At 40.3% G+C, this 27,326-nt stretch overlaps 1 protein-coding gene across 9 annotated transcripts in view; it reads right to left on the bottom strand.

Moving 5' to 3' along the window:
• Window positions 1–17,666: 17,666 nt before the first annotated feature.
• GOLGA4 (golgin A4) overlaps window positions 17,667–27,326 on the bottom strand; it is a 128,550-nt gene continuing 118,890 nt past the window's right edge. For 6 of the 9 annotated variants that reach the window (XM_070493864.1, XM_014845778.3, XM_070493863.1 and 3 more), the window contains 2 exons: window positions 21,371–21,433; window positions 17,667–18,359 (listed from right to left, as the gene is read on the bottom strand). In XM_070493864.1, coding sequence (XP_070349965.1) covers window positions 21,404–21,433 — 30 coding nt within the window. In that variant the 3' untranslated portion in view covers window positions 17,667–18,359; window positions 21,371–21,403. The remainder of the gene's footprint in view (window positions 18,360–21,370; window positions 21,434–27,326) is intronic. The other 3 variants (XM_070493862.1, XM_014845780.3, XM_014845775.3) reach the window with 1 other exon arrangement.

Raw genomic sequence — 27,326 nt, forward strand, 5'->3', positions numbered from 1 at the left:
TTTATTGAGCACCCACCATGTGCCAGGAAATGGAGAACATCTGTGAAAATAAATCACCGAGAAAAGTATTCAGTGGTAAAAGTGCTATGCAGAGAACTAAGACAGGGTGACACGGTGGGGAGAGACTGGGTGGTGTCTTCGGATTGGATGCTTGGGAAAGGCCTTTCTAACGGGGTGAACCTTAAACTGAAATGTGAGTTATAAGAAGTTGCCAACCTAGGTATATACTTAAGAGAATTGAAAACATATATTCACACAACACCTTGTACCCAAAAGTTCATAGCAGCATTCTTCACAATAGCCAAAAAATGGAAGCAACCTGAATGTCCATCAACTGATGAGGAGATGAATAAACTGCGGTATAGGCATGTAATGGAATATTACTGGCAATAAAAAGGAAGGAAGTTCTAAAACATTCCACAACATGAATGAATCCTGAAAACATTATGCTAAGTGAAAGAAGCCAGACCAAAAGGCCATGTATTGTATTCTATTTATATATTAAATATGATATGATTCTATTTATATAAAATATCCAGAATAGATCTAGATAAATCTATAGAGACAGAAAGTAGATTAGTGGCTGACTAGGGCCAGGGGACGGATGGGGAGAATGAGGGGTGATTGCCAGAGGTTACAGGGTTTCGTTTTGGGGTGATTAAAATATTCTAAAACTAGATTGTGATGACAGTTGTACAACTCTATGAATATACTAAAAATGAATTGTACACTTTAAATGGGTGAAATTACAGTATATGAATTATATCTCAATAGAGCTATTTTTAAAAAATTTATGATCTCTCCTGCTTCTGTGGATTGACTGGGCTCAGCTGGGCGGTTCTCACTTGGGATTTCTCATATATTTGTGGTCAGGTGGTGGCTGGGGCTGAAGTCTTCGAAAGTTTTTTCATTTGATGTCTGGTACTAGGCTGACTGTGGCTGGAACCCCTAGGGAATGACCAAGCATCTTCCTCCACATGGCTAGCTTGGGCTTCCTTATAAGCATGGCAGTCTCAGTACTTACACAATGACTAGTTTCCCCCAAAGAAAGCCTCCCAAGAAAAAGGAAGTGGAAGTTGCCAGTCTTTTACATGCTGGAACCAGAAACTGGTCCACTGTCAAAACAATCATTATAGCCCACCTAAATTCAGATGGTGGGGACATACAGTCCACTTCTTGGTGGGAGGAGTGTCAAAGAATGTGTGGTCACCTTTAACATGCCCAGGATAGGATTCAAAGCACAAGTGGAGGGGCTGCCCTCTGAAACAGCAGCTCCACTTCACCCATGGGAATAGCAGGGATGGCATCATTAGGGGCTAATATGGAGATGGGTTTGGGGGTGGAAGGATGAGGGGATTCCTGGGAGAGAAGGCATGAAATAATAATTTTGGAGAATGGAAGAAAAAATATATTAGGAGTGCCCACTTGAATTTCTGGTTGAGGCAACCTTGAAAATGTGCCATCCAGATCTCCCTTCAGTACAGAACTTGCCATTCAGCTGCGAGGAGTGCAGTGAATGACAGCCTCTGGCCATGGTGCCTTCAGAATCTGCCACAACACTGGAGGTCAAGGCCGTCATCTCCCTAAGCAGCCTCCAGCCAATGACTGAGCAAAGTAGGGGAACTAGAGCTGACTGATATGGAACTCCTCTACAGGCAATCTTTGCCTCAGAGACCCCACTGCATGGGCCGGGACTTTAACCAGATCTGCATCACCGGTCTGAGGCTCTCCCCGCCCAATCCTCTTTCCTCCTCTTCTATCGCGTGCATTGCCTATGCACTCCTAATTCCATGCAGTATCTGCTCTCAGAGGAACCTGAACTCATACGCTTGTCTTGAATTTAAGGTGAGACCAAAGGGCACGGTTTGTGTGCTTAAATAGAGCAATTCTCAGCTACTTAGGTGCACAGGCAGGGTCGGTGGGTGGTGGGTTTTTCCAGGGCTAGGGCCTTACAGGTGAGTATAATGAAAGCAGAGAAGGAAAAGGGACTTAAGAGTATACTATAATCCAGAAGCATGTGTTCTAAACTAGGACAGGAGGAACAAGAAGACATGGCACGCATGTGTGTGAGGTGGACGGTGATAAACGAGTAGGATCAATGGAGTAGAAAAATCAACGAAGTTGAAAAATCTCTGGGGTGGGAGTACTGAGTTTTTTTTGTTGCTAATAAGATTTAGAGCATCAAAGTTAGTAACTTTTTATTTTTAATAAAGATGATTCAAAGTTATTCTTATAAAAACATTAGTCTCATTTATTTGTATTCTGATATGTTTTCTTGAGAGGTAACAGGAAGAAGGGTGTTATAGCTGGGAACCAAGCACTGTGTAAGAGGGAGTATTGCACATGTGAAGTCATTTGTGCACTAGTGTGCAGAAAAGGCTAAGTATTGTCGGTCTAAACAAGTTCAGATTTTAAAGCCAGCCAAACCTGAGCTCAAATCCTGACCCCACTAATCAGCTGTGTGACCTTTAGCAAGTCACTCAGTTTCTCTGCTTCTTTACCTATTTAATAAAAATTATAACATATATCTCATAGAGGTGTTATTCAGATGAAATAAGACGAGGATTAAATATTTGCAAAGAGCTTGACACCCAATAAATGCGTAAACCTCAATGTTTATCAGGAACTCTAGAGCCCTTCAGAAGAGTTGAGGTAGAATAAGGTCAGCCACAAGATCACAGCCAACCTCACATATCACAAATGCTGGTTTGTGGTACTCAGACACACACAGGGTGCAAAAGCTTAGGGGAATTCAAAAATAGTTTTTTAACAAATGGTGCTGGGACAACTAGACACCCACATGCAAAAGAATGAAGCTGTACCCCTACCTAACACCATAAACAAAAATGAACTAAAAATGGATCAAAGACCTAAGGGTAAGAGCTAAAATTATAACATAAAACTCTTAAAAGAAAACACAGGAGTAAATCTTTGTTATCTTGGATTAGGCAAGGGTTTCTTAGCTATGACATGAAAAGCATAAGTGGCAAGAGAAAAAAAACAAATAAACTGGACTTCTTCAAAATTTAAAATTTTTGTGCTTCAAAGGAACCATCAAGAAAGTGAAAGAGAACCCACAGAATAGGAGAAAATATTTGAAAATCATATGTGACAAGGGAATTTTCTCCAGAATGTATTAGTTTCCTATTGCTGCTATAACAAATTACCACAAATCTAGTGTGTTAACTTTTTTAAAAGATAAATTTATCTTACATTCTGGAGGTCAGGAGTCTGAAATGGTCTCATTGAATTACACTGAAGGGAACATCCTGTGCAAGCTTATTGATGGACATAAGCACTTACTTCTTAGCTCCTGGTCAGAGCATCAGCCTCTGAACTCCTCTCCTTGGCCCTTTCAAGGGGTGGAGGCTGGACCCATCTTTGACTGTGGAGCAGCAGACAGAAGAGAGCAGAGTGAGGAGAGACGCTGTTGGCCTGAGGTCCCAACACACAGGCAACGTCTCCAAGGATAGGGGCGGCACTCCTGCTGTACTAAGCATTGTTTTATTTAAAAATTGCAAATCCCCCCACCCTTTTAATGTGACAGAGTTTGGGATTGGCAAACCCACAGACGACAAGGAGATCCATGTGGTCTGTGAGGGATCCAACCAGTCAAACACTAAGAATCAGACCTAAATCTTCAGCAGCCAGTCGTGAACAGAGACACTGTTCCTACTGTCTGGGTTGTTCTTTCTTGGTTCAAATCATCAGTCTGTTGTATTCATTAGATTCACTTATATTTATAGGCCAAGAACTGGTCTAGGTACCAAAGATACCAAGGTGTATGAAAGGAGTCTGACGGGGGGAAGGCAAATAAACAAAGTCAGAATTAGATGTAGACTTCTGGACCAAGAACACTGAGTCAGCTCTCACTCTCCTCCCAAGTGCCCACTGAAATGACACTAAAGAGATGACAGATTAGATAGATCGATCGATAACTAGATAGACAATTTTTTAAATAAAAGGAGTGCATTCACAGCAGTGCTTAAAACAACAAAATGAGACAGTACTTTTCATAAATTTCTGGAAGACAAATGAATTCATATTAAATAATAAGGAAGAGAAGAGCAATCCATAGGCCACCCGCATGAGAGACATGAGGTGGAGGTGGAGCTGGAGTTGTTTTTCCTGGGGGTCCCAGGAGGACCTCAAGATGAGCTCAGCAGGAACAGGACGCAGGAAGGGCTGCGGGAAATCGGCAAGAGGAGCGTTCACTGAAAGCAGACTGTGGAAAGGCTGCGCGGCTCCACTCCTCTCCACCCACTTGGCCTTCACCTTCAGCTGGTGTAGCCGTGACCTCGAGCTGGAGACCTGAGAACTGCTTCCTTAACAGAGCCTGGAGCCTTCCTGGGCAGGCAGGACCCAGGGCGGTGGGGAGAGAGGCAGAGCAGAGCCCAAGTGGACTGAGATGTGAGGACAGATCGGGAGGATCAAAGGGAAAGATGCTAACCTGTCAACAGGCCCTGCCCACTTACACGGGCTGCAGAGGTGCCCCTGCCATCCCCGGACAGACCTCTCAGGACAGCAGATCTAGACAAACGCAAAGGGAAACTCGTTCCCACCACGGAGAGCAACCTACCTTGTCCACTCGTCAACCAAGGGATGCCAGACACCACGGAAGACCAATAACATTAAAAAATAATAAACAAACAGAACAACTAGCCCCAGAGAAAACAGAGCTGTAGAACAAAGGAGAAAAAAAAATTCATTTAATTTTAATTAGTATCTTCAGAGAGATTTAAGAAAAAGTTTCATTAGAAAACTACTTTAGTTAAAAAAGTTAATACTGAATTTATTAACATCACAAATGTAGAACCTTTTTTAAGTTCAGCTTATAAATCTAATTTTTCTAATTATAAATCTATCAAACTTCAAGCAATTATTTAAGGCAGTTTTTGTCACTTATCACTTCATCAAATTCCCTTTAATATTTGAAATTGCTGCATTAATAAATTTATCATACTTGATTTCCTTTTATAAATATTTCATGCATTTACCTGACTCAAAAAACCTTCCAAGTACTTAAGTAATTCCTTATTTACCCAAAGTTGATAAATCTAACTGATTAAACTTATAAATAACATGTATCTTGTCTTAAATATTCAAATATTGTTTATAAACTTAATGAAGGTTCGACTTAAAATCACAAGTCTAAATCAGTTCTTCAATCATAAATTTTAAAATGAACCCCAAAGCTAATTTACTAGCTAATTTAACATGCCAAATTATCTTAAAAATACAAGTCACTCCAAAAGCTTAGGATCATGGATTTGTTTCACTTTGACATTTATATTCAATTCTAAATTCAAAATCATCCTGGAGGATGATCATGTCCTTCCGAACAATTTCTGACCAAGCTTGAATCCTGAATTAACCTCTGGGAGCCATAGTTTCTCCAACTAAATTTAGGGGCGCCCAGGGGCTGAAAGACCTCAGTGTCGAGCCCGATGCGAGCAGGTGCTCAGGATGCTGCAGGGGGCTTGGTGGGGTGTGGCTCTTTCTCAGCCAGAGTCTTGCTTCCTTGACAGTCCCGTCCTGGGGTGTCTGGCTCCTGACCCTCAGCTCAGCCTCCATCCCCATGTCAGGCCTCCCTCCAGGCTGTTCACTGAGAAGACACCTGGTTCTCAAACCCACAGACATGGAGGATCTGCCCCCTCCCTCGGCTGACACCCTAGGCAGGCCAGAGGCCTTGCACTGCTTTCTTCAGCCCTGTGAGCAACCCCCTCCTCACTGCCGGTTTGGACCTACGAGTAATTGACTCTATTGTATGAAAGAACAATCAAGATCAGGGGAAACATATGTTAGAATCAGAGGGCAAGTCCAGGAATGAAAAAGGAAACAGCAATAATCAAGCCATCAGGGACAATCCAGTGGTTCTGATTGAAACACAGTGGCTGCAGTTGAAGCCTTGGAATCTAATTTCAAAAGTTCCTTGGACGATTCTAGTTTTAAGAGTTATTAAACTTGTGACCTGAATTTGGCACTGAGCTCCCAGGTGGCCAAAGTGAAAAGGAAAAGATGTTACGTTACATAAAGTAGTTCACATTGTCCAAGAGAGAAAATATACTGAAACTTTCCCGGGCACTTGGCTGTAAAAAAAATCTTCTGTATAGGCAACATTTATGAAACAGTTGTAGAGAACATAGAACATAAATTGATTCCCTGAAGTTCTAGGAGGAAAGCCTAAGGAACTGCCTGAAACCCAACTGGGCAAGAGCATTTCTGCAGAGACCAAAGAAACGTGTGCTAAGCAAGCCTTTTTCTGTTGGTCTGAATACACCCAAGAAGACAAAGTTTTTTAAAGCTGTTTTGATGGCAGAATCTTTTTTCAAATAAAATCTTGCTCAGAACCCCAAAATATATAAAACAAATAAAAGTGGAGCAATCTTCTGCCTTTTCATCCTCCCTTGCTCCTGCAGAGCTCCCTGACGCACCCCCTTGGAACCTGAGGACTCCACAAAACTAGTTTGAGGGCTGTGCATTTACAGCTGTGACGGCAAACAGCTTTGATGTCAGGTATGGAGCCGACTGACTGGTAGTGGCTATGGAGTACTGAGTTGAGAAGCATTTGGTAAACTGTTTGCAAATTTTCATCGCCTCATTGAGTTCATACCCCTTATAATGTGACTTTTTGAAGCCTCCTATCAAGAGATGGTGTGGACTTCCCCACCCCTTAATTCTGAGTTTGGCCCAGGTTGTGATATAAGCAGAAGCTTCACAAAGTGCTTGCAGGTTCCATTTCTGCTCTTGCATCTGTATCTTCACCACGAGAACATGACCGTCCAGCTTGCTGAAGGATGACAGACACACAGGCAGCAGAGCCAAGTTCCCCCGGCTGAGCCCCCAGCCAACAGCCTGCCAACCCCCAGATCATGGGAGGGAGACTAGCCAACACCAAAACTGTCCAGCCTGAATCACTGACCCGCAGATGCTGTCGAGCTAAACAGATGCTTGTTCTAAGCCACGGAATGCTGGGTAGTTTGTTATGCAGCACGATTGTGGCAATAGTTAACTGAGATGAGGTTGATAGCTATGTCTGCCATGGGTGCAGAAAGACGGACAGCTGCATCCCTTCCAGAAATTCTAGGAGTATCAATGGACTGCATGGGCTTCTAAACATTCTGCACATCCCACCAACCCCTGGTTTTCCCACACATTACACACCACGGGCAAACGCCCCATTTCAGAGATTCACCTAAGATCACCCTCCCAGTGGCAGAGCCTGAAGGCCCACTCATGGATCCCGTGTGAGATGCCAGGGAAGCCAGGAGGTGGAAGTGAGGCTGGGTTTGGCACATGCTTCTCAGCAATCATTCCACAATCCAAAACTGGGGAGAAAGAAAAGACGGATGTGTTCTTGAGAGGCACAGATAGGGACCGGCCCTGTGGCAAAGTGGTTAAGTTCACGTGCTCCACTTCAGCAGCCCAGGGTTTCACTGGTTTGGATCCTGGGCATAGACCAGCACCGTTCATCAAGCCATGCTGAGGCAGCGTCCCACATAACAGAACCAGAAGGACCCACAACTAGAATATACAACTATGTACTGGGGGGCTTTAGGGAGAAGCAGAAAAAAAAAAAAAAAAGAAGATTGGCAACAGATGTTAGCTCAGGTGCCAATCTTTAAAGAAAAAAAAAAAAAAAGACACAGACAATATCCTCCTTCCCTTTAGATCATTCTCCCGTCACTCCGTTGGCTTGATTGCAGTCATTCGCACCTTCAGCTGGACCTCGAACAAACTTTCCATCTTGAGAGTGGGATCCACAAATGGACCCCAGTAAGAGCTGAGCAGTGGGCCAAGGGGCCTGGGGTCTGGTCTAATTCCTTGCCTGTGAGTCTGTTTAGACTGTGGGCTTTGGTGACAAAGGCCAGCTGGCTGTAACCTCATTTTCCTGGGCCCAGACAGCAAGCAATGGGGTGCACACAACTCCAATAAACAAACCTGACTTCAGACAGCTCCTTCTCTCCTCTCCTCTGAGAGGCCCAGATTACTCTGCATTGCATTCAGCTTGAGCAATGGAACACCCCACGTGCATTTCACTTTTCAGAGTCCACACTGGCAAAAGCTGCTGTTGCAAGACTCCTGGCAACAAAATTGGCCCTGAACTTTCAAGGAAGGGGATAAACGGCTTTGAGCTGAAAACATGTAAGACTATCTTGAAGTTCTCCCTTGTGACTGCTTAGGATGAAGTCTAAGAAATGAGCGAGGAATATATGGCCTTTATCACCTGGCCCCCGTCTGCATCTAGCCTCAGCTCCCATGCCTGCCTCAGCTCTCCCTTGCTGTGGTTTCACACACAGACCCGGCCGTTCCTGACCTCTGAGCTCCCGCTGTCCTTCTGCCTTGGATGGCTCCCCTAACCTCACTGACTCCCTGCTACTCCTCTTAGGACCCAGGTCAGGTGTCACCCTTGCAAGTCTCAGTTAGGTGCTCCTCCTCTTTGCTCCCAGAACACCTATGCTTTCCTCTCAGCACCTATAGTCAAGTCTCTTCCAGATGGTTTTCTCTTCTCTCTTGGGGGCACAGTTTCATCTGTGTGTCTGCTGCTGCTCCCTCTCAGGGATGTGTTTCCTCTCGTGGCTGGGAATCCTTCCTGCTAGACTGATGTCAGCAGAGTGACTATGGGAGTTCCAGCAGCCTGAGATGTGCAGACATCCCTACAGGGCAGCTTCAGTTTGCTAATGCTGGGGTTCTGTGGGTCCAGTGCGGTGTTTACGTTCCTTTCCCTGCTTGGGGCTCCTGTGCGACTCCGTGTTCCTGCATCACATGAGAGGCAGGAATCGGAACGTCACACACTCACACGGCACAGGCTCAGCCTCAATTGCTCATGGGCAATGCTTCTTCTGTCCATTCTCCTGGGCAAGTCCCAAGTCTGCATTCCCAGGCTGGAGTGTGGAGCATTTCTACTTCTGGTTTAATGAGTGGACAGTCTTCAGTGACTCCCAGGTTTACACAGGAAGTCCAGGTCTAACTCCCCACCTCACAGGGGTCTGAAACCTTGTAGCAGACACATCTGGTGTCCACTCACATCCTCCTGGCATAACCTCTGATTCAGCCACGACTGGAGTGGACAGTTCCATTTGGACTTACGTTTGTTTTAGACCCAATTGTCCGGGCCAGGCCCTGAGAGCGAGTTCATTCCCTCCCCAGGTGCCTCTGGAGCCTATGATGGGGCAGGATCCAGGGACCAGGTCTGGACCACAGAGGATGACTTTCTGGGGCAGCTGGGATCAGGCCCAGGGGTGGTTGAGAATGATAGTCAAGGAGCCCTGGAGGCCAGAATTAGGGTTAGTTCTGAGAGAATATAACTAGAGGTCAGGACAGAAGGGTAAGTGTGAGACGGAGCAGAGCCGAGGTAAAAGGAAAGGGCCGAGAAGGTTAGACCCCGTGGCTGGGCTGCAAATCTGGCTAAGGTGACACAGCCAGGAACAAGGAGAGGGTGTCCATTCACCTTGAATACTGGCAGCAGGATTCCTGGGCAGCTGGTCACCTTGAAGACCTAGGGCAGAGCTGTACAGGCCCTGATGATCCCAAGGTAACGCGGGAAGGTTGTCACTTCCAGGACAAACAGAACAACAGATGGCAATGCTGGTTTGCAGGTCCAGGAAATCCTGAGTCTGCAGCAGACACAGAGGCCAGGTTAGAGGAGGGGCTCCCTCCAGGCCAGCGCCCAGAGAAGTCCTGGCTGCTCCCAGTGATGACAGCTCTGGCCTGCCTACACCAGAGCTCGGCCTGACAAAGATCCTCAAGGATCCCTGCAGGATGAGGGCACGGAGAGTGGGGTAGAGACCCAACCCACCCAGGGCAGGTGCCTCTGAGGGCCAGAGAGGAAAAGGAAAGGAAATCCTGCCCTCAAGGCAGGGCAGCATCTGCGGAGGAGAGCAGGGGCTGGTGAGGCCACCCAGACTGGTGAAGCCCCTCCTTGCAGTCTCTGCCAGTCGTTCCTGTGAGTCTTCCTCTTGTCTGCTTCTGGACAGAATCTGGGCACCTCTTTGCCTTAGGCTGTTCTCTGTGAGATCTTTCAGACATTGGCAGGGGGAGTCCGGAGCAGTGGTGGTCACAGGCATTAGCATCCTGCCTGTTATTGTGGACAACTACACTAAGAGGGCTGGCTTCCATTCTGTTCAATTGTATCTTACCTGGCATTCCTGCATGCTAAGAGTTAATCATTTCAGTCTCATAAGCTATTAACAAGAGACCAGCAATAGCCAATTTTTACTGAACTCTTACCATGTTTCAGACATCATTCTAAGCATCTTATGAATTATCTATAAATATCATCTAAGCATTTTATGAATACTAGTTCAATCCAAAACCACTCTTATATGACCATAAAATGTACATTCCCATTTTATAGATCAGGAAACTGAGGCTTACATGTTAGTCCCTTGCCTAGAGAGTAAATGGTCAAGCCAGGACTTGAACTCTGGCAGTCTGGCCCCAGAGTTTGCACTTGTGGCCAGCATGCAATGCTGCCTCCCTAAAAGATTAGGGAAAATTTATCTCTTTGGACAGATTATTTCCCTGGGCCTAAACTAATCTTCAAGTCCAAAGTGGCTCGATCCCAAAAGAAAACTATATCTAGGAAAATAGGAATGAAAAGAACAGAGAAGGGATTCTTTCCAGCTGGACTCATTTCCACTGCTGTGTCCTGATCAGTCATGAGGTATGTTACAAGTAATTGGTTCCTTAAAATGTTACTATTTGTAACTAATTGACTTATAAAACAAATTAAAACAAAGTCCAGGTTCTGCCCATAATTGTGTCCCTCTTACTCCCTTGCATTGCCATATGCTTCTCAACGGGGGGAGAAAGAGGTCTTTACAATCACCGTATGATTTCACTCATATGTGGAAGAGAAACAAACACATAGATAAGGAGAACAGCTTGGTGGTTACGAGAGGGGAAGAGGGTGGGGGGACAGTGAAAGGGGTAAAGGGGCACAGGCATATGGTGACGGATGGCAACTAGACTTTTGGTGGTGAACACGATGCAGTCTATACAGAAGTTGAAATATAATGATCTATACCTGAAATTTATATAATGTTATAAACCAATGTGACCTAAATAAAATTTTTAAAAAGAGGTCTTTAAAAAATTCTTCATTTTTAACTACAGAGAGTACTGGTACATTTTAGCCTCTTTCTTAACTCACTTGTTCATCCATTCATTCATTTATTCAATAAATGCTTATTGAGGCTTACTACATGTTCTAGCTCGTAAGGATACAACAGTGGGCAAGACAGACAATGCTCCTGCCCCCTTGGAGTTTTTATTCTAGTATAAGGAAAAAGACAATTTTTACTGAGGGCAGGTAATACTAGACGCCATGAAAAAATCTAAAGAAGTGTGAGGAAATAGAGATTGGGCGGAGGTGACCAGGGAAGACCAGTTACAACCGCCACTGTGCATGAATGTATATCCTTTCAGTTTATATATCCAGATCTTTATTAAAAGTATGCGTATCTGTAAAAATATGTAGAATTATTTAAGTCAAATAAATAATAGGTAATACATACATAAATATATAAATAAAATCACATTGTATAGTAGACTTCTGCTTCTGGGAGGATGGAGTTGACATATTTCTTCCTATTCCTCCCACTAAGTACAACTGAAAACCCTGGAAATTGTATATAAAACAAAGATAAGAAGACTCTGAAAGGTGGAGAGAAGAAGGCAGACCAGCGAGGGACCTTGGGACCTGAGGAATGACATCCTGTGAGTTCCCTGCCTCATATATCGCAAACTACCTGGAAATGCTGAAGGTTTTCTCTAGCCAAAGGACCAGGAAAGTGGCAGCCCGGCAAAACAGAAAGCTAGACAACCAAACTTCTATTCCAGCCAAACACTGTGGCCCCTGCCCCACCCCTGCCAGCACAGGCCCAGTGGGAGCCTAAACCTCTAACATCCACCAGGCTGAAAGGAGGCACCCAAAACTCATGCCAGGGTGATGTCAGAGAAGGCCGAGCAGAGAGCAGAGACTTTCATCCCTGGTGGGTGACAATGAGACCTCCCCATCCCACCACATCCCCGTGATGTCACTGGAGGCCATATGGGAAGCCTGGACTTCCACCCCCACCAGCAGCAAATAGGTGCCTCTCCCCCTCCTGCTGGGGTGGGCTAAGAGGAGGCCTAGTGCAGAGTCAAGGACTTCCGTTACTACCCAAAGGTGAAGAAGTCACCCTGGCCATCACCCTTCCCGTGGTATCTGTGGTGGCCACTTGTGAGCAGTAAAGAGGCACTCCTACTCTCCCCAGCCCTGGTGGTCTCAGTGGAGGCCTGGTGGGGAAGTGTAATTCTACACATCCCCCCCAGAAGTAATGAGGAGACCTTCCCCCCCTTGGGTGTCAATGGAGGCAAAGTGGAGAATCTGGACTTCTATCCCCATCTGGCAGTAATGAGGTGGTGTCCCCCACACTGCCCTACCCCTTCCCCTGCTGAAGCTAAAACACAGGCTTAAATAAGGTCCAGAGTCTCAGAACATAATATCCAAAATGTCCATGTTTCCATTGAAAGTCACTAGACATACGAAGAACCAGGAAAATCTCAACTTGAGTAAAAAAGATAATCAATAGATGCCAACATCGAGATAACAGAGATATCAGAATTATCTGTTGGAGATTTTAAAGCAGCCATCATACATATGCTTCAATGAGCAATTAAAAACACGCCTGAAACAAATGAGAAAACTAAGTGTCAGCAAAGAAACAGAAAATCTCAGCAAAGAAACAGAAGATATAAAGACCCAAGTGTGGATTTTAGAACTGAAAAATACAATAACAAATTAAAAACTCAATGGATGGGTTCAATAGCAGAATGGAGGGGACAGAAGGAAGAGTCAGTAAACTTGCAGATAGAACAATAGAAATTACTCAATCTGAACAAGAGCAAATAGGCTGAAGAAAGAAATGAACAGAGCCTCAGAGTCTTGTGGGACTATAACAAAAGATCTAATACTGTGTCATTGGAGTCCCAGAAGAGAGGAGGGAGAGGAGAAAGAGGGTAGGGCTGAAAAAATACTCAAAGAGGGGCTGGCCCCGTGGCCGAATGGTTAAGTTCACACGCTCTGCTGCAGGCGGCCCAGTGTTTCGTTGGTTCGAATCCTGGGCGCGGACATGGCACTGCTCATCAAGACACGCTGAGGCAGCCTCCCACATGCCACAACTAGAAGGACCCACAACGAAGAATATACAACTATGTACCGGGGGGATTTGGGGAGAAAAAGGAAAAAATAAAATCTTTAAAAAAAATACTCAAAGAAGTAATGGCTGAAAACTTCCCAAATTTGGCAAAATATATTAACCTGTAAACTCAAGAAGCTGGGGAAATCTCAACCAGGATAAACCTAAAGAAACCACACCAAGACACATCAAAGTAACACTTCTAAAAACTAAAGCCAACCACATTATCCTGTAACTTGCCTTTTTTTCTCACAATCTATTAGTTAGCTTTCACTAGGTTATGCTACAGTAACAAATAATCCCCAAATCTCAGTGGCTGACAACAATAAATGTTTCTGGCAACAACAAACACGTCAGGCCAATGTTTTTCATTATGCAAGGGCCCAAGCTGAATGAGCAATACATATCTCAACCTCACGGCAGAGATAAAAGAGCAAGAGCTGAACTATGTGAGGGCTCTTAAAACTGCTGCTCAGATGTGCCATATGTCACGTCCATTCAAACCCGCTGACCAAAGTCACACAGCCTAACTCAACTTTGGTGGAGAAATGCACTCTGCCCACTCTAACGGGAGCTACTGAAAAGTCAGAAAATAAAGTATGTGGATGTACAATCCAAATACAGGGAGGGAATGAAAAATTTGAAATAATAATCCAATGTACCACAATCTGCTCACTGGATCATAAATATCAGTTTCCTTTCTGACTGCCTGTACACTCATCCTCCTCCCAAAGACATCCCCGAAGTCTCACCCAGTCATTGCCTCAGAGATTATGTCCAGAATCTCATGATCCACCCCAGATCTTGAGTCAACTTCCTTGGAGACCTGTGAATGAAAAAGACAAATTATCTGCCCTACTCACTCCCAACATAATAGAGGTGGACAACAAAGAGGGGCAGACAGGCAAACACACTAAACCCTCTCCATTTAAAAGGGGGAGGCAGCCTAGCCCAGGTGTGGGGTAACCGAGAGGCAGTCTTCCTGCAGCAGAGCGACTGTAAAAGTATGAGATGTACCCATAGTTGCATTTTAGGCTTATTTAGAGAAGAATTTTTAAAGTAAATTTTTAAATGGTTACATTGTTTACAAAGTGTCATTGAGGCAAGTTTACATTTCATGTTTGAATGCTTCTAAAGAACGTAACAGCAGCAGCAAAATCTAACTAAAGAGGATCCCAAATTAAGGCACGAGGCAATTGTTATTACTATAGTAATATAACAACAGATGGCTGGAGGATGGAAGGAATGCCACTGCTGCCTTGTCTGCACCCCGACCTGCGCCCACCCACCCTCACCATGGAAAGCATGCTTTAGGCATTGCTATTTCAATTTGTCTTTGACACATCAAATCTGGGTGAAGCCCAGCTTTGAAATGTAGAGTTCTAAGAGTGTCCTGACTCAGAATGTCCACCCATGCATCACATCTTTGGAATGTTAGGGGAAATGGTACCAGACAAACCTGGCACACAGTAATCTGAAATGCGTCCACTTGTTTGACAACCAAAGGCTGTTGAGAGAAAGATAGGTTGGTTCTGGATTGTTTCTTCAAGTGTGCTTACAATATGGACAGTAAGATCATCATGGAGGACTGAAGGAAGGGACCAAGTACAACTAACCTAAATGATCAACAGGAGAGAAAGGGGTTAAATGATGGTATATCCATAGGATAAAATATGCAGTAGTTAAAAACAGCTTCAAAGAAATTTTAATGGCCCCTAATATAAAGAGACATATAAATGTAGGTATGTACACACACACACACACACACGGCCTATCCTTCCATACATCCATTCACACATTTAGAAAAATCCTCCATGATTCAATGCACCAAAGTAGCAATAGTGGCGATTTCTTGATGAGGGATTCTGGAGGATTATTGTATCTTTTTAAATTTATTTTTTAATTTTTTTTTAAAGATTGGCACCTGAGCTAACATCTGTTGCCAATCTGTTTTTTCTTCTTCCTCTCCTTCTTCTCCTCCCCAAAGCCCCCCCCGGGACATAGTTGTATATTCTAGTTGTGAGTGCCTCTGGTTGTGCCTATTTTCTCTTTTTAAAATGTATTCTCTCAACTGTCTACGATGAACCTAAATTTCTTTCAGAATCAGAGAGAAAACCAAATCAAAAGGTCTTTTCTGATTGTTTGCTTTTTCAAAGATAAAGAAAAACTTCAGTCTGAACACGTATTTTAATCCACAGCCTTTCGCTGTGGAGGGTGAGGAAGCTATGACTGATTCATCCCCATCTTCTGGGCCCTGCAGCAAGGCAAAGGCGTGAGCTCCCTTTCAGCCTCTATGCGCTACTTACTCTACAGCAGGGGTTCTTGTGGCCAATGAATTTTTGGAAGAAAAGGAAACACTTTATACATCAGAAAATAATGAGTGATGTTCCAATCCTTTAACTTAGGAAAGCCTAATTCAACTATTTTCAAGTTGCTATAGACAATGCTTCTGTCCCTGCAAAGTTCATGTTAAAACCTAACCCCCAAGGTGCTGGCAACAAGAGGTGGGGCCTTCTGGAAGTGATTAATCACAAAGGCAGAGCCCTCAAGAATGGGCTAAGTGCCCTTATAAAGAGGCCCCAGAAAGCACCTTTGCTCTTCTGCCATGTGAGTTTACAGCTTAAAGACAGCTGTCTATGAACGAGGAAGGGGGTCCTCACCAAACACTGAATCTGCTGGCGCCATCATCTTGGACTTCTCAGTCCTCAGAACAGTGAGAAATAAAACATTTGTTGTTTATAAGCCACCTAGTTTAGGTATTTTTGTTATAGCAGCTCAAAAGGACTAAGTTACAAGTCAACAAGGTGGTTCTCTACCGAAATTCACATGCATCTGACCTCAACAAAGTGACTATAAAATTAATTCCAGTGGCCACAAGTAGAATTTTTGCCAAAAACTTGCTAAAGTAACATCTTACTAGCATCTAACACTTTTCAAAGTGAAATGCTTGTTTCTCGGCACTAAATTTACTGCATCACCCATTTCGTGTGCTGCAGTCCCGAGGTCTTGGACACAGTCTTGGCTTCAGAACCCCAGCATCTGATCTAAGCGCTGGAATCACAGCTTTCTCTCTGTGGCCTTGGCCGACGCTGCGCTATCACAAATCCCAGTTGCTTTGTCTGAGAGTAACAGACAGTGGAAGACAAAGTACTTAGCAGACTGTAATCTATGATGCAAACATATCCTGTACGTATTGTTGGAAAAAAACTGTCATTTCCCAGGTATCACTTATGGACATGGTTACAGGGGATCTTCCAGAAAAGGTCGCAGACAGGTCTGAGACCCTGACACTGAGCACCATGTAAGGCTTTATCCTTCTTGCTAGAACAAGTAACACTGAAAGAACGTCACCACTATTCTTAAGGTGAACTGAGTTTGCTGCACCTTTTCCTGAAAGAGGGGCTGCATGCCTGCATGAGGAAAAAGGAGCAACTCCTGTGTATTAACTGATTATCACTCCTCCCCCCACTCCATGTTTAAAATGTAGCTTGCTCTCTTTCTTGGGGGTAGGCAAACTACAGTCAGCGAGCCAAATCTAGCCTGCCACCTGCTTTTATAAATAAAGTTTTATTGGAACACATACTCATTTACGTAAGTATTATCCAGGACTTTTTTTTCCTACAGTGACAGAGACGAGAGGTTGCGATAGAGACCGCATACTGGCCTAAAAGCCAAAAGTATTTACTATCTGGCCCTTTATAGAAAAAGTTGGCTGACCTCTGTACTCTTTTTGATATGCCTGTCTCCATAAATGGGTTAGGGTGAAATTTTGGGAAGTTGTATATGAATTTCACTAAGAGTCCACAATTTCTACCCTAGAAAGGTACATAAAAAGGGTAAGAAGTCATGTTGGTTGTCAGAAACCCTTCAGTGGGACAAAATTTTGCCACTCAAGTACACCTTGATTTAAGAAAAAAAAAAAAAAATGGTAAGGAGACCTTCTTCCCTGGCTGGAATAGAACTCAAAGGAGTCAGCTGTGGGTTACAGGAAGACCTGTTGGTCACCTACTCGCCAGAGCTCCCCACTCTGTATCACAATGTAAGATACTCCAGCAACGAGAAGCTCTAGACTGTCTGAATAACTGAGATTCCCCCTTGATAACACCCAGATAAGGAATACTGCGTTTGCTAGAATATAAAGGGTACGTGAAACCCTGTGAACAGTTCCCATCTTTTAGTGTCCAGAAATTTCTCTCTCATTCAGTTTAAAAAGAACCACAGTATGGTCTACTCCAGAGAGAGGAGGTATGCCCAAGTTGGAAGAATCCCAAAACACACATCATGAAGTCTTTCTTGTTTCCAAGTACTTACTTCTAACCTGGTAATGCTAATTTTGAACATAGAAAAATATTTCCAAATGCTTACCATTTAGATATCTTAACAAATAGTTCCTCATTATATTCACGTAGATAGATTAACTATTTTGGCGAATTAACTATTTTGAAATAGATTTCAAATTAGAAAAAAAACACAATAAGCAAATTTTATATAGTAAATAAACTTTATTTATCTGTTCTTTCGAGATGACATTGCCAACAGTCACAGATTTGCATACAATAGTTATGTATTGACTATTTACAATTTACAGTAGTATTTTATCCTCTGAAAAATATAAGTACAAAAGCTAAGTAAACAATGAGGTACTGCCGTTTGGATTTATCATGTCATAGCTTAAAGAACTAGTCTTTAGCAAATATTCAACAAATCAATCTGGATAAAACAGTCAATTAAATGCTCTAATTTATCAGGAAAAATTCACTAAGTTTCACCTCAAAATGTATTGCACAGTCTTAAAAAAGAAAAAACCCTAAAAATAAATAGGAAAAGCAAGCAGTTCTTTAAAAAGAGGGACAGAAAGAATGGAAGAAAGGAACATTAAATGAGCCATAAGTCAAGTTAAGTTATCCAAAATATCTTTTAAACAACATAAAACTCTTCCCAACAAAAATATTGAAGAAAACCAAAAAAACTATCACCATTTCTCCACTGATATAATCTATTTTAAAGGCAGTCTGCAATATATCTGTGGGCCAATGTCAGATTTTTCTTGGTCTTTTGGCTACATGAGGGGCCCTTAACAACACCTTCATTCTCAAAGAACAGCAAATGTGCAGTTTTCCCAGCTTGCCCAATATCACTCTCCCCATTCCTTCAAGATGAAGATCGGAGCCATGACTGCAAAAGAAAAAGGAAAAGAGGATAAAGAAAGAAAAAAAACTTATAAAGCCAACTTTTGGGGAGATTTGATTTTTTAAGTTAAAATAAAATTATACAAGTATTCTATGGTCTGGGGACTCAACTAGAAATATTCTAAATACGAAATCCTAAAGGAATCTTCTAAAAATTAATGTTCTTGGAATGATGTGATCAGCAATCCTGGAAAACAGTATTTTTAAGTGAAATTTGGAACTGCAACCTTTCACCATGTATTGAATGCTACCAGGTTATAATTAGATAAAGCCTGGAGTTAAGAGGCTGACTGGCAGAATCTCGTAAGGATGCAGCTCTTCTGACTGGATTTAAACAGGACAAAGAGTTCTTCCCCTTTCCCTAATGTGTTGATTTTTCTACATACTGCAATTCTCCCACGATGATATGCATGGCAGCAAAGGAAAGACAGCATTTTGGTGTGAAAAGCTATGCTTCATCTAAAACTAACAAACAATTTTTAAAAACTTAAGATGCTATGAAAAAAGATGCTAAACCTTCCTAATTAGGTTTCTCTGATTAAAATGCTAAAAGCCAGTGGTCAGATCAAGCATGAGGTTAAAAATGCCATAAAAATAAATTATCAAAAAAAAGTAATAGAGACAAACTTTTCATATATATTTAGTGAAAAGAGAAACTCTTTTTTTTGGTGAGGAAGATCGGCCCTGAGCTAATACCCATTGCCTATCTTCCTCTTTTTTGCTTGGGGATGATTATCCCTGAGCTAACATCTGTGCGAATCTGCTTCTATTTTGTATGTGAGACATCACCACATCATGGCTTGATGAGTGGTATAGGTCCGCACCCGGGATCTGAACCTGTGAACCCCAGGACGCTGAAGCAGAGCACGTGAACTTAACCACTACGCCACTGGGCCAGCTCCAAGAGAAACTCTTAAAGTTTTTTCAATTTGTAAATGAAGATATAATCCACTACTCTTGATGTACTTCCAACAGTATATTATTTATAAAACTCTCTCAACAATCATGTTGGTCCTAGAAGCCTAGAGAAGATAAGAAAGACATCTTCTGTTAAATTTAATTTCCTTTGTCTGTTATTATTTTGAAACCTTAGCTTGTGCTGTTATAGGAAAAGAATGTCATGCATGATTCCATAAGGTTGCACAATGTCAATGTCACAAAAGACAAAAAAAGCTGGGAGAACTTTTCTAGTTTAAAAGAGACTAGAAAAACATGACAATGAAATGCAATGTACAATCTGTGAATGGATCCTGGAATTTAAAAAATCATGAGAGCATATTTGGAAAACTGGAAAATGTGAATTTTTTTTTTTTTTTTTAAAGATTTTATCCTTTCCTCTTTCTCCCCAAAGCCCCCCGGTACATAGCTGTGTACTCTCCGTTGTGGGTTCCTCTAGTTGTGGCATGTGGGACGCTGCCTCAGCGTGGTCTGACGAGCAGTGCCATGTCCGCGCCCAGGATTCGAACCGACGAAACACTGGGCCGCCTGCAGCGGAGCGCGCGAACTTAACCACTCGGCCACAGGGCCAGCCCGAAAATGTGAATATTTACTATATACTAGATAACAGTATTATGTTAATATTAAATTTTCTAAGAGTGATAATTATATTGTGGGTATGTAGGAAAATGTCCTTGTTCTTCAAGATATTTGCTAAGTATTTAGTTTATGTTTGCAAGTAACTATCAAACGTCACAGAGGGGAAAATATATATGGAGAGAAAGAGCAAGAGAGAAAATTTTGCAAAATGTTAGTAACCAGTAAATAAAGATAAAGGGTATATGGGTGCTCACTGTACTATTTTGCAACTCTTATGTTTAAAATTTTTCAAACTAAAACTTGAGGAGACTGTCAATCAATCAATAGAAATGTTATACAGTACATATTTCCGGTGATAAATGATAGTATTCAAATGCAATAACAATCATGATGCAGTATTTATAATATTAAAAAAGGAAAATGTTAAGACTTATTGGGTTAGATGTGGATTTACATAACTAAAGACAGTTCTAGATAATCACTAAGGCAAGTTAATTGATATATATTAAAATCAAAATGAGACTCAAATGTAGGCATAAAAAATTTTTAAAGCTAAAAGATTAAAAAAAGAAATGCTATATATACTGGCATTTTAAACCTTGATACTGTCAGTTGACTACTAGTTAAATTAACAGAGAATCTTTATTTTAATTATAATTAAGCTCTATTAATTGCAATCCAGCTTATTTGTGATTTGTGAAAATTCTAGCAAAGTTTGAGGTAAAGATGTAACCTAAACTTTTAGGAGTAACTAAATCAAGCTAATAGCATGAATAATATGTGGAGGTGATGGGAGGGGTGCTTAAATAGTGAAGACAGTCAACTGTGTTGAAACATTTTAGATGCCTCCACTTTATTGTAATAATATGTTAATTAGAAATAGCCTCAGGCAATTAAAGCAGTCTGCCTAAGGGTCTCCTCTGGACAAACATGTTATTTTGTTATACTATATGATCCCAAGCAGCAATAAAACTGCATTGACACTTAAATAAGCTTTACTAGTTTTCATTATTTCAGATTAGCCTTGACTCTAAGTAGGCTTCATAATTTTTAAAATTCTGGTTTTGTGAAATATATCACTTCACTTTTATCTAGAAAATGATTTTTCATTTCTCTCTCTTGACAATCTTTATTAACTTCAAAGACCATTCTTGGGAAACAAAAAACAAAAAGAAATATATATTCTTTAACGAAATTTCAAAGAGCAATTTTGAAACTTTCAACCACTACTTAAAGAACTAAAATTTTCTAAAACTATATAACTCTACTGGTGGTAGTGATTACTAATCTACATATTATTAATCTATAAAACATAATTAACAGAAAATACCTATATTAACCCATAGCATAACCACAGATTCATTAAATAAAAGAGCAAAAGAATCCCAGCAAAATAGTTAGTAGCATGCAATACACTTGATTTTTGCACAAAAGACACAAAACATATTATTCTTCACTCACCACATGCTAACTAAGCACAGACTGATGGTTTACTCAGAAGATACCACTGCGAGGTGAAGTATACTACAAAGCCAGGAAGAAAAAAAGCTTATTGGGTTAGTTTTAAGACTTAATATAACACACAGATTATATGTGTATACGAACTCTGATCCAAAGTTAAATAGAATATACTTAAATTTTTCTCAAATCTCCCCCAAATTAAGGGAGTATAGGCAAAGTATAAGGAATCTGTAATAGCTCCTCCCTATCCTAAGTAAATATAACACTACATAGCTGAGAGTTTTCCTGCCAACTTTAATTTAAAAATTTAAACAATATAATTAAACGTGTACTTAACACTTTAAGTACATATTTATATGCTAGATTAATTATGGTATGATTATTTGCTTTATAAAAGGATTTTTCATAATTTCATTAAAGTACTCATTAAAATTTCATTTACATAATCTCAATTTACCATCAAGAGTTTTTGGGAAAATGTTGATGAATGTGAATATGCTAAGTCTGTATGTTGAACTGTCATTCCTAAAATAGGTCACTTTATCACTGAATAACTCTCTTGTAATTCAACAGTATATCAGGAATGGTTTCAGGAATAATAACCCAAACTAAAATTTCCATTCAAAGGAATCCAATCTCAAACATAAGTTTTTACTTCTTAAATAAATAGTGTGACCTATTTAAGATGGCCATAATCCAAGATTATTAATTAGCTTACTGGTTTGCTTTAAAACAACATCAGCAAAAACAGACATTGTTTAAAAAATCTGAATCTATTCTTAAATAGTGTGACCAACCTCAGAAGCATCATTTTATCTTTTATATTTAATAAGCAGTTAGTAAGAAGCAGCAAAGTCAAAAGACAAACTAGAAAATAATATTTGCAACACACACAAGACAATAAGGTTAATATCCTATTGGAAAATTTACAGAAGTATGCAAAAGTTATGTATATGGATGCTTCCTGTGTTTATGCTTGTAAGTACTGAAAAACTGGAAACAACCTAAGTGTTCATGAATAGGAAATTGGTGAACTAAACTGTAGGACATCCATATAATCATACACTCAGCCGTTAAAAAGAATAAGGTAGATTAATTTGTAATGAGGTGAAATAATATAAAAATATATTAAGTGAAAAAAGTGAGCTGTTATATACTCTAATTTTCATAAAATAAATAAGTGGTAAAGGAATAATTGTAAATAAATATTTCTAAAGCTTAGAAAACCTGGGGATATTCACCACACTATTAACAAAGATGATCCTGGCATGGTGAAAACCATAGGGAAGCTAAAGATCATGAAGGCCGCCTTTCTATGTAATGTTTCTGAACTGTTTGCAATGTTTTTTTTGCAATGATCACATATTAGGTAATTTTCACAAAATCAAGAGTCAAAACCACTTTTGAGATAACAAATATATATTTTACACGTGCAGTATTCTTCACTAGGCAACAGTTTTATTTGCATTTGTTTCCTGAATCCACCTTGCATGCGTCTACTGAGCCCACGCAAAGGGCAAGGCAAACCTCTGCTGGAATGGAAAACTTTCATACCTAACAATGCTGAAAAGTTATGATGATTTTATTTATTAGAGGAGATTTTTAAAATCCCTACCAAGGAGAAAGAAATGAGAAACATTAACTTAAGTACAAGATTGTCCTGGGCAAAGACTGATCAAGAACTTGACACAACACAAAGGATCAACGTGAAAGCAAAGCAAAAACACAGTCAACAGATCAATTTTTAAAAATGACTACAGCAGATGGGGAATGAAAATAAGCCAAACCTGTTTCATCAGAAAAGAAAAATTTCTTTTAATGGAGTCATCAAGAAAACAGCTATCTAGGTTAAATGTGTCATTAAGTTTGCTAGCACTCGAAAGAGAAAAATGTATTTCTAGGAACACTTTTTAAAGGAGATTTCTATATAACTGAAGAACCTCTCAACTCCAAGAGATGATTTAGCACATGATTAAAATAAGCTTTCTTAATGGAATTATCCTGAATATTAAATAACACTCTTCTTTAAAAAAAATCTGATATTGTATTTCTAGGGCAATTTTATCTGGCAAAAACAATTAGACAAGCCAAAGACTTTTGTATTCACTCTTGCTCCTATCCTGCTACTCAAACATACAGTCTTTCCTGGCCATCTAAACTGCCTAAACCATCACAAAATGAAACATCAGGCACAACAAGCTAAAAACTGAAAGGAGAAAAAAGGCTGCTCTAGGCACAAAGGCATATGCATTTGGTGTGTGCCTTTTCTTTTTAACTTCTGCCTGTTATATATAAGGTGATTTTTTTCAATTGAAACAAATCTAAAACTTCAAAATTTACAATTAATTTAATACTTTAGAAAGAAAGAAACATTAGGGATTGAATAATCCAACACACTCATGTTACCAATGAGGGCCAGAAATATGAAAAGCGTTTGCTCAAGGTCATACTAGAGGTTGAGCTGTTGAGATCTAGGCTCTTATCACAGCACTGCCGCATACGGCTGGCACCCCAAGGTGCTGGAACTGAAGTTGGAGACATTTTTGAGCTGATATCATTCCTATAAAATGACTTGACTGTCCTACTGAGGACATTAATGATTCACCTTACACACATTAATATTAGTTCACCTTTCTAAGTCTCATTTTCTAGGAAAGACTAGTTCTACACATTGCTACATGGTGGCTAAGTAAGCATCACCACCACCCCTACCATTATCACAAAAATCCAGTGCAGGCACTATACGCTGGTTCTCTAACAACCCTGACAAGATGATGTTAGTTTTGTGAAGAAACAGGCTCTGAGACTTGCCAGGGTCTCCACTTTATATTAAAAAGGACTAAGATTCTTTCTTTAGACACCACAATCCTCAAATAAACCAGACTTTAATTATGCTCTACAATTTAATCTTACTTGACAGATTCTCATCTATGAAATTTAATCTTGAAATTAGGTTAAACTCTGAAACCACTTATTAAGTAATAACTGTTGTATTCTGGAATGGGGTTTTTCAAATAAAGAGTATAAAAGTCACTGAGGGGAGGGGAGATATATTAAAGAGGGGATATATTGAAAAATACCTTACTAGTAGTCATAGAAAGTTTTTGATCAATGCCACAAAGCAAATGTATAATCACCAAAGTCATAAAGCAAAGTTTTTAGAATACATTCCTCCTATAATACCTGCTAAACAATGCAAACACTGATGTGGGCTGCACACTGTCAGCACAAAGTGCAATCCACACTCTCTCTCAAGCATCCCAAATATTAATGTATGGGGAGGCAGTTTTGCAATGTGTTTGGGGTTTGTTTTGGTTTACTTACACCAGCTTTTCAGCCTCCAAAACTAAAATAACAAAACACTGAAGCTTGCTGATTTTAAGAGAAGGAAACTAGCTGCACATTCACTACAAATTACTGAAAAGATCCATCTGGAACATATATTCAAAGCTAATGGGACTAAATGGCTTTTTAAACGATTATTTAATCAACTAAAAAGCTTTCTTTTCTATACATTTATATATCTTTCTATGGGAAGGACATTTTATGCATTATATTGAAAAGATATTTATATATCTTTCTATTGGATATTTTAACTATCTTTCTATTAGAAAAAAGAGAAGTCACTGTTCTTTGCAGTGTTTCGCTCTAATCAGCCACAGTTTATTGGACAGGTGTATGAAATGAGTAGTAATTTCTTCAAGAGACTTGCTCAAAGACAGTGATTCTTACTGCTCATTTTATGCATGATAGCAATCTTAAGGCAATGTGACTCTTGCTTCAGATTTCTCACTGTTGATCTTAATTTTCTATCAAATGCAGAAACAATCAGGAGTCACTCCATCAAGTACCAAGAATCTCCTTATACTGCCAAAAGATGACTCAAATTTATTTACGAGCCATCTTTGGGACCTCTCTCACTTCATGTTCATTATAACTTCTTTGCTATTTCCTAATAAGCATTTATTTTTATTATTTAAATTATATTACTTAGGTATAACTTTTATTCATGTATTAATGAATGGATGCTCTTTCCCCTAAAATTAAAGGTTCCACAAGGTCCACAACCGTATCTTCCACGTCTTCAATTTTCCTATATTTGCCATAACAAGGCGAAGAGTAAGGTGACTGTTGACTGAACTCTTTCACTAAGCAAAAGATAATGATGGATGACACTTTGTGTAAAAGTAGTGGTGGAAAGAGTGGTACTTTCTTTTTGGGCAGGTCAGCCTCTGGGATAAGGGAGGATTATTTCAAGAAGGATCAGTCACCATTTCATCCCTATCTAGAAAGAATACCATTTTATTCAGGAATAAAGAGCGTAATGTTTTTCAAAGTTTTCTTCTCAAACTTAAAAAAAAAAAAAGAAAAGAAATATTTCCATCTGCTTTTAAAGGCTTTTACATGGTTCACTATTTACACGCAGCAGTTCAGTTCATGTCCTTCAAGGCAAACCAATGTAAGACTGCATGTGGGTGTGGGCTGAGGGGGAACGTCTTGCCATAGCAGTGATTTAGGGTGAATCTATACTGTAAAGCAAATCCTGATAAAATGTAGCCCAACAGGAAGAGGAGAGTTTGCCATAATCCAACATCAAGATGATAAAGAGGCCATGGGAGAATGAACAAAGATAATAAAAGCTTTTTTAGATCTTTTAAAATATTTTCTTAAACTGGACCAAAAGACAGAATTATGTTAACAGGTTCAAACTGCATTGGAGATCTTTATTTTCACAAAGACAGTTGTTTTACTCAGTGAAGAGGAAAACTACTCTGAGTGACTACATAGTTATACAATTAGATGTTTGCTATAATTTAAACCAACATTTTCTCTATTGATGAAGGGTATACATTATAGTGATATACTTATAAAAAATATTTATAACCAGAAACAACTATAGAGGTATAGCAATGTTTTTCAGGCCACTAGGTACCAGAGAGGAATGCTTTATAAAAAACAATTAAATGCTAACCAAGGTAATTGCAATTGTCCCAGAAAATATACAAGAGGTAGATAACACAATATACAGCGGAGTATGGGACAAAGGTCATGGATCCTGGGATGACCTTAGAGGAAGCCAGGAAGAGCAGGTCAGAATGTGCCTGAGGCACTGGGATTCCTGCAGGACTGACTGTGCAATTGGGTCAGAGGAGAGGAACTTCACAAATGGCTGGTAAGTGTTGGGGGTATTTAGCCTAGAGAGGAAAAGCCTTTCATCTAGGCCATCTACAGATTTTTGGTTGAGTTCCATGGGTTAGAACCAGAACAAATTGGTGACCACTACAGACAGGGAGATCTTGGCTCAGGATATGCAAGAATTTTTGTAAGAAACACACATAGTCTGTCAAGATAAGTTTTAGGGATGCTTTGGGAGGTAATTATTTACCGATTTAGTTCTTCTTACTGGAGATACTGAGACACAGCCTAACTCATCACTAAGGAGAAGATCTTTGCTTGCTTTAGTGAGAAGAGAGAAGAGAACAGCAGTACTGGGATCATGAAATAGGTAAAGAAATTGTGGGAAGGATGTAGAGGATGCTGCAGGCTATTAGCAAAACAAGAAAAGGAAGCAGAAAGAGAAAGCTAAGGACAAGATGGAAACCATCACAAGTTTCACACTCTACTTAGAATGGATCTTCTTACTAAATTACTGGCCCAGGGCAAAAAAGAAGTTAGGCATGGGGATTTTTGCATAATTTATGAAGTTTCTGTTTGTTCCATTCAATCACAGCTGACTTCACATAAAGGTTCCTAATAATTCAGTTATCTATATTTTTCTTGTAGGGAATGTCAAAAGCTCAAAAATGCTTAAATTCTTTCACTCAGAATTATTGTATTGGGAAATCAACTGAAATAGAATAAAGAATTATAATCTATAAAACATCATGATGTAATTTGGTTTAAAAAAATACTGGATATACCAGAACAAATGTCTTTTTCTGTCCTTTCAACAGAT

The sequence above is a fragment of the Equus asinus genome, chromosome 21, assembly GCF_041296235.1.
Source record: "Equus asinus isolate D_3611 breed Donkey chromosome 21, EquAss-T2T_v2, whole genome shotgun sequence".
Classification (NCBI taxonomy): Eukaryota; Metazoa; Chordata; class Mammalia; order Perissodactyla; family Equidae; genus Equus; species Equus asinus.